Source organism: Simochromis diagramma, unplaced genomic scaffold (assembly GCF_900408965.1).
Source record: "Simochromis diagramma unplaced genomic scaffold, fSimDia1.1 OVJJ01000320.1, whole genome shotgun sequence".
NCBI classification, from domain to species: Eukaryota; Metazoa; Chordata; class Actinopteri; order Cichliformes; family Cichlidae; genus Simochromis; species Simochromis diagramma.
Genome location: NW_024386773.1, coordinates 2,819,348 through 2,832,823, shown reverse-complemented (window position 1 = coordinate 2,832,823; position 13,476 = coordinate 2,819,348). Strand labels below are relative to the sequence as shown.

The 13,476-nt window shown below is 37.8% G+C and overlaps 1 protein-coding gene across 2 annotated transcripts in view; it reads right to left on the bottom strand.

Moving 5' to 3' along the window:
- mtss1 (MTSS I-BAR domain containing 1) overlaps positions 1 to 13,476 on the bottom strand; it is a 74,546-nt gene that overhangs the window by 20,546 nt on the left and 40,524 nt on the right. For both annotated transcript variants that reach the window (XM_040003674.1, XM_040003683.1), the window contains exons 4-6: positions 7,545 to 7,629; positions 5,298 to 5,389; positions 5,139 to 5,213 (exon numbers count right to left, since the gene is read on the bottom strand). In XM_040003674.1, coding sequence (XP_039859608.1) covers positions 5,139 to 5,213; positions 5,298 to 5,389; positions 7,545 to 7,629 — 252 coding nt within the window. The remainder of the gene's footprint in view (positions 1 to 5,138; positions 5,214 to 5,297; positions 5,390 to 7,544; positions 7,630 to 13,476) is intronic.

The following is a 13,476-nucleotide window of genomic DNA, read 5'->3' as shown; positions in this document are numbered from 1 at the left end:
CCAGATTCCACATCAAACTTAAAAAACAAACATTTCTTTGCTCTGTGTCACTTGCAGTTTTGTTAGACTTTAGAATCTAAAAATCTAACAAAACTGAAAATTGAAAATAAAAAAGGACATGACTGTCATTTAACTTAATGTTTAAGATTTCTCCTAATCAAACTTTGCTATTATCATTTGTTAGTGGAGTTCATCTGAAAAATTCCTCATAGTGACAACAGTAACTCGGCTCAAGTATGAATTCAAAAACCTCCCAGCCACCACTACATCTTCCATGGACCAAAAATGAACACAAATGGACCACAATCTGAAATGAACTCCTAAAAACATACCCAACTACACACCCAAGGAATTAGACTTGAGCCAAAATATGATCTGTTCACTCAGAGAAAGCAAATCCAACCTGGTTCTTGGGTACTGGAGGCTTAGCAGATCAATTAAGACCTCTTTAATTATATCCATATATTGATACCATCTCTCATTATTTAGTGCAAGGTTATTATAGCTAACTAGAACTAAAACTAGTGTAAAAACATCCATGCTTTAAAAAAAAAAAAAAAAGGGCACGGGGAATAACCAAAATGACTTTCTCTGCACACAAAGGTAAAATAAAAAAAAATATAGAGGGCAAGTATTTAGTTTTATGAAGACTGTTCAATTTCAACAGCTTGTAATGCCAAATGATGCCTGCAAAATATTTTTGAAGCACAATGACTAATTTTGATGCTGATGTTCAGCTGCTTTTAAAAGCTTACTCATTAAACAGTCTAGACCATCTGCGTCACATGCTGATGATGTCTTTGGTGTGAGACAGGTGGTTAGGCAGTTTTAGGTGATGTCAAAGGTTTCTACAGCACTCTCCAAGGCAGGTTGAAACCAGCACAAGCTGTATGCAAAAACTGTCTGGATATTCAAATGAGGACATTTAACGTCCTTTAACCTCCCTGCTCTTAATCTCTTAAATCAACTTGCCTCCTTTTTACCTCATTGTTCTTGCTGTCCTTTTACCTTACTCTGCTTTCTAGCTCTATCAACCTCTCGTCTTTATTAAATTCTTCCTTTGTCCTCACCATTTTCCACCATCAAATACTTCTCTTCACTTCTTCGACATCTTCAGCCATGAAGCTTCGCTCGATTCTCTTACACTCTGGATTTTTTTTTTTTTAACTCTTTCTTGCCTTTTAGAGCAAAGCAACAATACTGCTTCCTCCTCCTGCTCCTCACTATGAACGTCGTCATCCCCAGTGTCTGATGGCATCAGTTATTCTTTCCACCTTTTATCTTTTATTTTTATTCCATTTCCAGAGTTTACACGTCACATTTTCTGTCTCAACTGTCTTCTCTTTACAAATCTCTCTACTTCTCCTCCTCTTAATGCATTTTTCCATTATCCATCTTTTTTTAAATACAGTAAACACAGCTGAGTCATAGAGATGATGACTTTAACCCATCACTCTCATCCTCTTCCTCCTCCTCTATTAACAGAGCAACACAAGGATGTTTAAGTTTATCAACCATGCAAGATTTGTTTAATCTCTCTTCATTTCCTTGCCATGTACCCTCTTCTGTATCTACATTTTGTTATAAATTAAGTTTATATTTCTCGTGTAAAAGAAAGCATAAACACAAAGCAAGTATAAAATGCATAAATATAAGGCTGGTGAGGTGGCAGAGGCAAACGTTAGAGGGCAGAACGTTGAACCAATAATAAAATAACATAACAATTTCCTAAAATTAACTATTAAAGTCTAGTTAACAATCACTGATTACAATGCATTATGGAAAATAAATGGTACAGAAATAAAAGATGAAACTACCTTTTAGAAACTGAAGTAACTTCTACTATCCTGATTTGCATCTGTATAGCTCACAGAATGGCTATTTACATGTAAAAACCTCCTCTAGGCCTAAGGGGCTGAGGCAGTGACCTTCTTGTGCTTGGAAAATTACCAGAAATTCAAATTTGATTGGCAATATCTGACATTTCCTCGACATCTTCTGCGCTGCCAACAAACGCCTGTGAAAAACAGCAATTTGAAAGTGCTGTTTACTGATGAAAACACTTGTAATGCAGTGAATCATTGCAACTTCTGCAACTTAACCTCTACTCAACCGAACATGTTTTTAGGTATTAGATGACATGTACTGCAACTTTTAAAATGTGAAAACAAGTAAAACTCGAGCTATGAACTAGTGTTGACAATAAAAGACATGACATCAATTTTCTAAAACACTTAAAATCACCTTTATGTCTTATTTATGTTTCCCCAATACTCTTCCCATCATCTGCCTCTCTCCCACACGCACACACACACACACGCACGCACGCACGCACGCACGCACGCACGCACGCACGCACACCAGTTGTAGATTCCCTATCCGAAAGTGGTTAAGCACCACATAATGATAGACTGTACACATTCACACACAGAGAATCATATGGGATGAGATGATTAGTGAAGGAACAGATGTTTACCGTTATGAGGTCTTCCTTTAATTCAAACATACATCAGCAAAAACAGACTACAAAAATGAGCCTGTGAGGAGGAGGAGGAGGAGGAGGAGGCAAAAGATGATTGCACAGCGAGGAAAACTGCTAAAAATACAGGAGCTCAACATAGTTTCATGTAGGTGTAACTATGATACAACAATATCAATGTCTGGACTATGATCGCGCAGAAAAAATCCAATACTGCAAAGCTTCACTGGGAACAAGATTGAACAAAAAACAACATCTTCAATACAGCTAATCCATAAAATGACAAAACGCGGTGGGCTTTATTTCTGTTTAAGACTTCTTGTACCAACAAATGGCTCAGCAGTTAGTCTCTCAGTCTGTCCCTACTTATTATATGGTGTCTACACACACAGAGAGCACTGTACAGCAGGATAATTATAATGTGAAGCCCTGATTGGTGACTGTTTTGGTGCATTGTGCAGGGGAGGGAAAAAAAATGCTCTCATGTGCGTGTGTGTGTGCTCTGTGATTACGTGGTGACAACATGTGAAGCTGTGGTTCAGTCTCTGTCTTTGAGTTGCTTTTGCTTACTTGTTTACTTATGGTCTCTCACAGCTTTGCAATTCTCATAGAGAGCGTACAGTTCATTCAAACCTCAATTTCAATTTTTGCAGCCTTGTCCATCATTTCTATAAACAATTACTGCATTGGACAAGCTTATTTCAAAGAGAACTTTATAATACTTTCAGTGTTACAGTAAAACATGGGATGATTAGAAACACTGCCAGCCTTATCTATATGCTTGTCACTTTCAAACTGACCTACATTCAGAGAAGCTACATTTTTAGCATCAACTTGATTAAAGCTTTTTAGCTTTAGATAAAAATTTCCCGCATAACAGCACCAGCTCAGGGCGGATACGTGAGATCTGTAACTTTACATATTCAGCACAGCGTTATCATTACAAGTAGAAAGCACAGCTGAAACCATAGACCCAAGCTGTAATTAACCCAAACTTTTCTTCAAATGCTCTGACTTTCTACTGATCTTTTAGACTGCCTGAAACTAATGTGGTCAGTCATTTTGAGCTCAGAAGTCAGAATAAAGGGAATGTTGCAGAAAAAAGACAGAAAACAGAATTAAGGACCAAAAAGGAATAGCAGTAGCAGAAACGTGTTCAGGGATGTTAAATTCACAGGCATCACTGTTTACCCTGGGCGGGTCTGCACTTGTGATGTGTGCTCAAACTATTTTTCTATCTTTGCATTTGCCCATTGGATTTTGTAGAGCCACAGGACAGAGAAGATATTTGTATAGAGGCCTTGAGGTTGCATTTCAATCTTCGTGTATGCATGTGTGTTTATGAATGCAAGCATGTGCATTTGTGGCATTTCTGTTTTGTTTTGTTTTTTAAATTTCTTTCTTTCTAGCATACAAGGCCTTCTGCAGTCCTTCCTAGCAAGCTTTCAGTTTGTTTGGTAATGGGATGTCAAGGCTAGCTGCAACCATTGCAACTGCAGGGTGTGTTACTTTGATAACAGGGGAGGGAGTGGCACAGGTATCTGCCTGCCAGTATGCCTGGTTTCTGGCACAAGTCCAACTGACAAGCCTGGAGTCTGACCTCAGGCCTCACTGTACAGAGGCTGCTCTCACAGTATTTATTCAGTGAAAAAATATTGGCAGATTTAAAATAATGATCAATTACAAAATTACTATAAGCACAATAGCTGACTATACCCCTCCATTTTGGATAGGGAAGACACTTAATCTCATATTGACTGTGCTAAAAGTGGCAATTACCTTACGACAGTAAGGTGATTGCAGCAAGCCCCAAATCAAACACAAGCAGTCCAAGAAGCACAAAGTAAGTGGAAACAAATCCACGTAATTCTAAAGTCAAGACCAACAAGACCAAACAAGATTAACAAGCCCGAAGGAGATACACCCTCAGATAAGAGCAAACAGTCGCAAGGTAGCAACAACAAGCCCCATGTCAACAAGTCATTATTTACCCCAAAGTCCGAACACAATTTAAGGAACAACAAGTTCCATCGCCATACAGGCCAGGTCAATGAGAATTTCTAGTGCAAAACTAACATTTCAGTTTTAGTACTACAGATTATTTCTAAACCCAATAAAGTTAGGTGTATCATATTTGATAGATGAGTTTTTGAGACCACTATTTCTCCAGATGCTCCAAATTAGTACAAAGAAATAAGCAAGGATGACTGTTTACTATTGATATTTGCGGGGTGAGACAGTATTTGAGTTAAAATGTCAAAACTTTGAAAGAGCTCATTTTTTTATATACTTAAAACCAAAGTGGTGCATAGTTGTTCTTTTAATACATAAATATGTTTTAAGATTGGGTTTTTCTTGTGGCACAGATGACAGAAGGATGGCCATGAAATAATCCGTCAGAGAGCTGACAACACTCATGTTAACACAATGAAGGCAGGATCGAAAACATTCATGTTGTTTACTACGGAGATTAGCTCACTGTGGAAGATGGCTTACATATATAGAAGGTGGAGCCTTCTATGAATAAGCTGTAATATCTCCATGTTTTACAACTTATATATACACATGGGGAAAAAACTGTTTTGTCCTTTTCTTGTTTTCTGTTGTCTGAGTGCAGCTGAAAACCTGCTGGAGGTGAAATGAAGGTGGTGATTCTTACCTTTCTTCACCTTCTTCTGCAGTTTGATGGTGTCTGAAGATTTCTTCTTGATGTCTGCTCTGGCCTTCTTGTACTCTGAACCACAGGAAAAAGCAGAAAGTGAGGAAGCTTTTGTCTTTGCCTAAGTGTCTGTGAGTGCGTGCTAGCCTGTTGACATACCTTTGGCGTGGTCTTTATCCAGCTGACTGGCCACTTTTTTCCACTCCTCCATTTTCAACTCAAGAGGTGTGATGAGACCTTCTGAGAGGGACCTGAGGGCAAAGAGATATAGACTCACTTTCTAAAACACTGTGCCGAAACATTTTTTTAAAAATAATTAACACTGTAAATCAAAAGAGCACTTTAGTGAAGTTCCAATAAGGGCCTAAGGGTACATCTTTCGCCATCTTACAATGCTGTGATTGCAGCCATTCCCCAACTACCTGTGAATGGTACTCATGGCCATTGATCAGTGGTCTTTGATCAGTGGGTTTTGGTCAGTGGTTGTTGATCAATGGTCATGAGAATTTGCATAATTATGATTAAGGAACTGACCTCCCAGCCCATTGTTCCTTCAGTGGGCTGTTTTCAGTCATTATGCAAATGTACCGTTTATAAGATTTGGGGAAACCTGCAGTCAGCTGAGACTGAAGAAGTCACTTGGATGAGTGACGAAACGTTTCTTCCACAAAACGCTACGTCCAGATGAACAGAATCAACTTTTGGAGATTTACTTTCCTGGATGATTGAGAATGAATCAAGATACTTATAAATTGACTTTTGTCCATCCGTTTACAGTAACTAAAGGAATAGTAAACAAAACTTTAATTACATGTTGACCAGTGCTCTATCAATTTTAAAAATACCAGCAATTGTAGGTTCTACTACTCAGCCTCCTAGTAGATACACCTATGGTATCAATTTTAAAATCCTACATCATCTTGTTCTTGAGTTAGCGCATTCATAAGGTTTTCAGAAAACGTAACCTCTAACCAGAGGTCAGTCGAGGTCAGAAGTCACTGAGATCCAAAATGTTTAGTAGATGCACCCATGGTATCAATTTGAAGCGCCCATATCATCTTGTTCTTGAGTTATCGCATTCACAAACTCAGTGTGAGAATTCAATGCTTTTATACGCTCATGTTACTGTGGATATCTGGAGGAGAGAAACGGCACCAAACGTCTTTGTGATGAAACTGTATCAATCTTTACTGATTTACTCTTTATTTACTCATGGTTCACACATTTTATTGAGTAAGACTGGCAACAAGTCATCAATTAAAACCTTAAAATCAATTCTAAAATTACATGGTAATAAGAATGATAGGAATAAGCTGTACTTTATGTAGACTTACATGTATAACAACTTTCAAAATAAAAGAGGAAATAAAAGCATCCATGACCATCTCTAGATTTCCTTTTTGTATAAAACTGAGCTGACCTTACTGAGTCTCCGGAGCTGCCTAAAACATGACCGAACATCTGAGCTGACAAGCTTTTTGTGACTGAAGTGATCAAAAATGACACCAAGGTTTTTACAATACGGCCCCATATTTAGTGAATGAGAGCCCAAATGTGTTTTGGTATATGTGTTAGGTGCTTCCATTGTACTGTTTTTCCTAATTTAAACAAACTGGCCACACCCTACAAAAGCAGTTTACAACAAACAATCTGAATAGTAACTTTAATCTAGACTTCTTTTTCTTCAAATGAGTGGTTCAAATAACTGAACTGGGAATCTGTGCCTGCGTGCACTTGATGCTAAATTATGTGCTGCTGCTGTGTCTTTACTATGAAGCTGCTGAGTTAAATATTAAATAAGGCTGTAAAACCACAACTTTATTACTCAGTAAGGGACAGAATAATTTAACCTGAGCATTACCTCAGCAGGCTGGAAAGAGACAACTTTACAATTTAATAATGCAGCTGTTTAATAGCAGATATCTGCTACCTTTAAATAAGATGTTTTCTTTAACATTCTCATTTATATAGATGAAAGAAGATGGAAGAACAAAACTTGTAGGGGACTCCAGACAGGCAGCACAGGTACACCTAATAATGTGGCTTCTGAGTGCATGTGCCGTGATCCACATGAGACACAATATATGCGTCACTGACTGACACCTCTGCTAATGACAGCAGACAGTAATGACAGGACAGCTGTAATGTTGCAGTGACAGTGATAATGGGTGAAATCAGGATAGCATGCAAGTCCAGCTTTCTCACACTCTCTCTCTCTCTCTCACACACACACACACACAGTTGGTGTTAACATATGTCTGTTGGAAATAATTACCCAATTCCCACACTGCCTGATAAATGGTGTCACCGCACCATCATTCAAACCTTCACCTGCCTTACCTCCTTCCTACATAAAGATTATATTCAAAGCTGTGTGTGAGTGGAGGGTGAGAATTAGTGTCTTACGTGGTAAACAGCTTAAGTTTGGACTCGATGCTCCGGTGTCTCATACACATCCTGGTTAGCGCTGAGCCTATCTCCTTGGTGGCACCTGGAACAATCAGAAAATAACTTTTATTTTTAAAAAAAAAAAAAAAAAAAAAAAAAAAAATCAGAATAGAGTTAATTTTAAAGTGCTCACAAAATTTAATAATAAAATGTAAATAAATTACATTCCGGTATTTGGCATTACGGTATGTAGCTTATATAGTTGTTTTCTATGAGATTAACTGTACAAATGGATACAGAGAACCACAGGAGTTATCAGTCACGGCTCTATTGATCTATAATTCCTAACAAGTGTTAGTGTTGTTTTTTTAAGGGTCCAACACTGCTGATCAAAAAACACAAGAGGAGAAGAGCAATCTTCCTTTCAGGACATGATTCCTGCACCAAGGAATTCTTTTCCTTTTTTTGAATCCACATAAAAACAAAAAGCTTCAACCAGACCTGACGGAAAATGAATTAAAATGACACAGAACAACATGTTTTTACAGTTTTTAATAAAAACAGTAAAGATATCTTCACCCAAGCATTTATTAATTTCTTTTTTTAATCTGAGAAATAGCACTTTGTGTGAGAAGCACAGTCAGTGGCTTTACTGCCTGGGACTGATCATTGTTACGGATGGAGTCCACCCCCACGCTTAAGTTTCCTGTCCGAGTCAGGAAAAACCCATCTTAGCTAACTAGCTAGTCCAGCTCTGTGGTTTTCAAACATTTTTGTGCAGAGGTTGATCATTAAGGAAAACCAGGATTTGCCAGTAATGCAAAAAAATCTGTGTGTTCATCAAGACGCACACCTGTTGCTATGCATGCTCTTAGCATGAATTAAATAAATTGACATGTAATCCACATTATTAGAGAGATTTGGTTGGATTTTGTTGGTATTTGCTGACTGTATATTTGTGAAAGACATCAAAGGAGCTGCTGAAAGGCCAGACATAAGACAGAGTCAACACCTCTGTCAGTTTAAAAGGAGCTCTTATCACTGCGATTTTACCCAGATGACTATCATCAATGTGGCGACTCTTATTTATTTATTTTTTAAAGCTTTTTGCTGCTGCTGCTGAAAAACCAGTGAAGGAAATCTAGATCATAACCTAGATCATTATGAGCAGATGACAGGATATCTGTCAGGTTTTTGTATAACACACCACCTTAAACTTTCTATACTTCAAAACAACGTAAGGGCTCCAAAAATCTAAAGGTTTCTGAGCTTGGCTGATCTAAACGATATCTCTATATGGAACTAAACAGAATTTCCACATCATGATTTTGAGTGTCTGGCAACCCTTGCAGCAGCAATTTATGTCTGATTGTCCAGATTTATATTAACATACATAGTGAAGACATAGAAGGACTTTGACAAGAGGTATTAAGTGTATTTATGTTTCGCCAGTAGAGCTGAATTTGCTCACTAAGTTGCAGTCATGACAACAGACAAAAACTAATCAATGAAAATTATCAACAAAATCAAACATGTCATAAAAAAGCTAAATGAAGTTTAAAAAGTCTAGTAAAGAGCTTGAAACATACAAATGCTAAATAAAATAAAAATGGTGAATAGAGTAAAACTGTAGTAGAAAAAAATTCTGAGATGAGTAAATGAGTTGTTGCCCGTAGCCTGCATGATCTGTAAAACACAAAAACAGGAGCTGAACTGAAGCTCTTGAACATTGTAGCAGTTTGTGTGAGGTTGTTGCTTCATTAAAGGCTATTTGGAAATCAATCGGATTAAAATCTTATGACGAGTGGTGTAATGTGTGTTGAAATAATAGGTGTGTGTCTCATTTTGTTAAAAAAAATTATGTAAGAAAGACACCACCTCCTTTAATAACCAGTGGGTTTATATGATGTTACAATGTTAGCTTCATGCTGAAATGCCCACAAAAGCATGACAAATGCAAACACAGCCAGGACACATTTAAACACACTGACTAATACACATTTGATAATGAGCTTGTGTGCACATCAGGAGGTTAGCTCTCTCAGTCTCTTTCTCCATCTTTATATCATTTATAAAAGGTATTCCCCATTTTGCTCCCACTTTAAAGAACAATGATTTGAGTGGGTGAAAGCCCAGAGCTGTGATTTTTTCATGTTATGAATCAAGACATCATATATGAACACATCCATTACAATCTCCAAACCAGAAATAGAGAGAAGTGTTTGCATCTGTTAGTTTGATTGTATATTTAGGCTTGATGTAACACTATGTTTGCAGTAGGGATAAATACCAGAATAAATACCAATAGATGCCAAAATACTGAAAAGGCAGTGGTACTTGTTTTTCTTTGTTACCATAGTACCAAATGTACTGAGGTGACAGTTCTTCTAGAAATGAAACAGGCAGCGTACAGCTACAAGTGTTGTAGTCCAACTTTACTTGACGAAAAATAAAAAGATACCCCACAAGAACAGTAAAAAGTACACGTAGAAAATGGTGATTGGTGCAGCTGCCACGACAGCTCTGCTGCGACACACTGATAAAATTGATAAGGAAGGTTGAGCTGGCTAGGGAAGTAATTTGCATTTGAGGGGGAATGACCAAAGGGGTGAAACTGATTTGCAAAAGGAAATATGCAAATGATGTTATCGTGTATTTTGGATCAAGGGAGGAAATACTTACAATTTAGCAAAGCACCTAAAAGACCGACATCCAATATATATGTTTTCCTGAAAAACATGTTATCAATTTTGTTTGAGACAGCTGGCACTGCCGCTGTGAAATCAACTCTGCTCCATAGGCTAAATGTTTGCAATGCCTAGTATTAAATGCTTATGATAATGTAATGCAACTATAATATTAGCAAACTATCCTAACATTTTCATTAAAGCCTCTCCAACAAAATGTAATTAAAGATCTGCCACTGCGTCTATGTTTTAAAACAAGCTTTTAATAAAGGAGTTTTGTATGTGGGATGATCACTTTGTTTTGGTATCAAGTTGAGTGTCATGATTGAGGATCATGTAATTCTGGTGGAATTGATACTGACTACAAAATTTCTGGTGTTGAGACATCCCTAGTTTGGAGAGACATTTTTTTTTATTTCACCGGGATTGTTTTCGTCAGTAAAATGGTGAGGTCTGTGGGGACGCCACGGTGAGCCAATTTACACACAAAAACCAGACTAAAAGAGTTAGAACTACAGGCCCAAAAAAGAAAAAAAAAAAGTGAGGAGAAAAACCCACACAATTCAGGCAAGTTTTATGATTTAATAACATTTTAGCTGATCAGCTGAAATTAATTCAGTAGCCTAATGGTCACTAATTACAGTAGGCCTATTCATTCAAGGTTAAAAAGCAAACAAAAAACAAAGCTCTCCTGCTGATATAGCTTCCTTTCCTTTCCTTTGTAAAGTAAGTAGGAAATAAAGTTCTCAGTGTGTGTCCATCTCTCTGTGGTTACACATTTTGCTTGTAGGCCACCCAGGACGCAGTATGAAAGATGGATAGCACTGCCATTAGTGCAGTCTGATGGCATCTCTTGTCCAACTCTGGCAGCTATTTGTGTATTTCAGCAGGGATGACAGAATGACTAGACAATGAAGAAGCTTACGTAACCTTAGGACCACTTCAGAACATTTTCATAACACCATAGAAAACGCATGAACGTAACACATCAAGTCAGTGTAACAGGACCAGTTTCTATACCAAGTGTTTCTTAGTACAGAATTTTGCCCCTGGTGAACTCGTGTTTAAGAAACCAGCTTGGGATGATATGAGTGTTGTGGTATCCTGTTCAAAGCCGTCATTAAGAGATGAGTTCACTGTGGTCATATAGGGCCAGACATGGTCAGCAACAACACTGTGAAAGGCTATGATGACTAAATCTTGCTCAGCTGCCACCATGAGGCTAAAAACCACAGCAGCATGAGATGTTAATGCAATCATGACAGGTACCATTCTTTACTGTTTACACCAAATTGTGACGCTGTCATCTAAATGATACAGCAAAAATGTATACAGAGATGCTTATATGCATATGTTTGTATTATTAAAAGGAATATCTAAGGTTCATCCAGGTTGCACTGTGTTGAGCCTATTGATATCTATCATACATGCCCAGTTTTTTTACAGTCTGTATTGTTTCTTAAGACTTTCTGTAACTGTATTATGGAGAGATAGGTAGATATCTATAGATAGATATACATGTCAGATATGTGAAGCCTAAAGGTGAGTACGCATTCAATTCCTTGTGGATGAGCAGTTTCTGAAAAAGACACACATGCTGTTTCAACTACCTTTCCCAATGCTACACTTGATCTCCAGCAGTAGTCTTGACCATGTCTACATTCTTTAAAGCAGTGAGATTCTGCCACGTGACTAGCCAATTAGGTATTTGCTATAAAGAGCAGTTGGGCATAAAGTGGCTGGTAGGTGTATGGGACCTTTATTCAGATTTGTTCCACATTTCGGAGGTCACATAAATGTTGAGGCAGAAGAACTAGAGGGGGGACAGAAATGCCTCTTCATTTCAACAGTGAGTCCTCTGTCGTCCTCTGCTCATCATAAAGGTTTCTTTGTGTGACTCAGTGTGTCTGTGGACACAACACTTCCTGTTAAACTGTTAATGTTTTAGCGTCTGAGACAAACAAACAGAACCGTTACTTCCACAGCCCGTTTTCCTTTTGTTGTGTTTTGTTTGTGTTTTTGTACAACAAAAATGACAACTTTTGACAAAGCAATCCTGTTAATTCATTCAAATTTAAAAAAAAACAAACCAAAAAACAAACAAACCCAAAGGCAGTTACATTCCTAAACTGGTTACGATCCTAAGCACCAGAGGCATGTGGAAGTTGTTTTGGGTTTTTTTAGATTGATCTGGTCGGTCAATCATCCTTTTCCATCCACCTACTTTCTTAACTGTTTATTCGATTAACTTAAGATCCCTGGGTCTATCTTATTTCTCAAAGAACAAGAGGCTGGGTATACCCTGGATGAGTCGGCAATATGCTATATGACCCAGAGTCAGACATACAACAATTTACATTCTGACCAACAGGATTCATCAATAAACCGGACCTAACATGTATGTCTGGAACCTGGAGTACTCAGTGAAAACTGGATATAAATTCATTTGAAGAACTGAAAAGTGCCTTTCCAAGCTATTTGCAGCAGCTGATTAGAAGTGCTAAACAGTTGATAAGAAGTCTAAAAGATATAAATGGCACAAAGTCATCAAGGCTAAAATTAAGTTAATTATGATGCAAGTGAAAGTACGTAGCTGTTGTCTCAAGGTCCTTTGTTTTCTTTTGATAAGACATTTAACTGGCATTTTTGGCACACCCATTCTATTTACACTGACTAATACTACCTGACTGCAATTTTTTTAAATATAAAGCAGGCCTCAAGCAGGTCTGTATCGGCTGCATATCCAAAAACAAAACAGACACTACTATGGAACCATTAATTCTACCTATAAAAGAGAGGAGTTTGCAATGGTGTTGAGGAGCAAGATTGTCCTTTTTCTTTTAAAACAAATGTGGACGTGCTTTCAATGTTTTTCAGGCCTCCAGCAAAGGTCTTTTGATGATTTGTGACTGTGTGGGTATGTTCTGTGATTTCAGCTCTCCTACTCTGACACTGAATCGAACAATTAGTGACATCCACTTTACTCAGCTCTAGTGTGATGAAAGTGATACAGCAGATTTTCAGCAAAGAGACTGAGCTGTGTGAGCTCACACTGACTCATTTTGTGTCGTTTGAATATCTAAATCAGAGACCTGCACAGGGAGGAAGCAGGAAGGCTCACATAGGCTGCAAAGCTGACTCATACCTGACACGCTTAAAACAAAAGGACAATTACACTGGCAGATCAGGTGTGTCTGCTCATCCACTCACAGAGCAATTTAAGAGTAAAACTGAACTGACTATCATATTAACACTCACTCAAT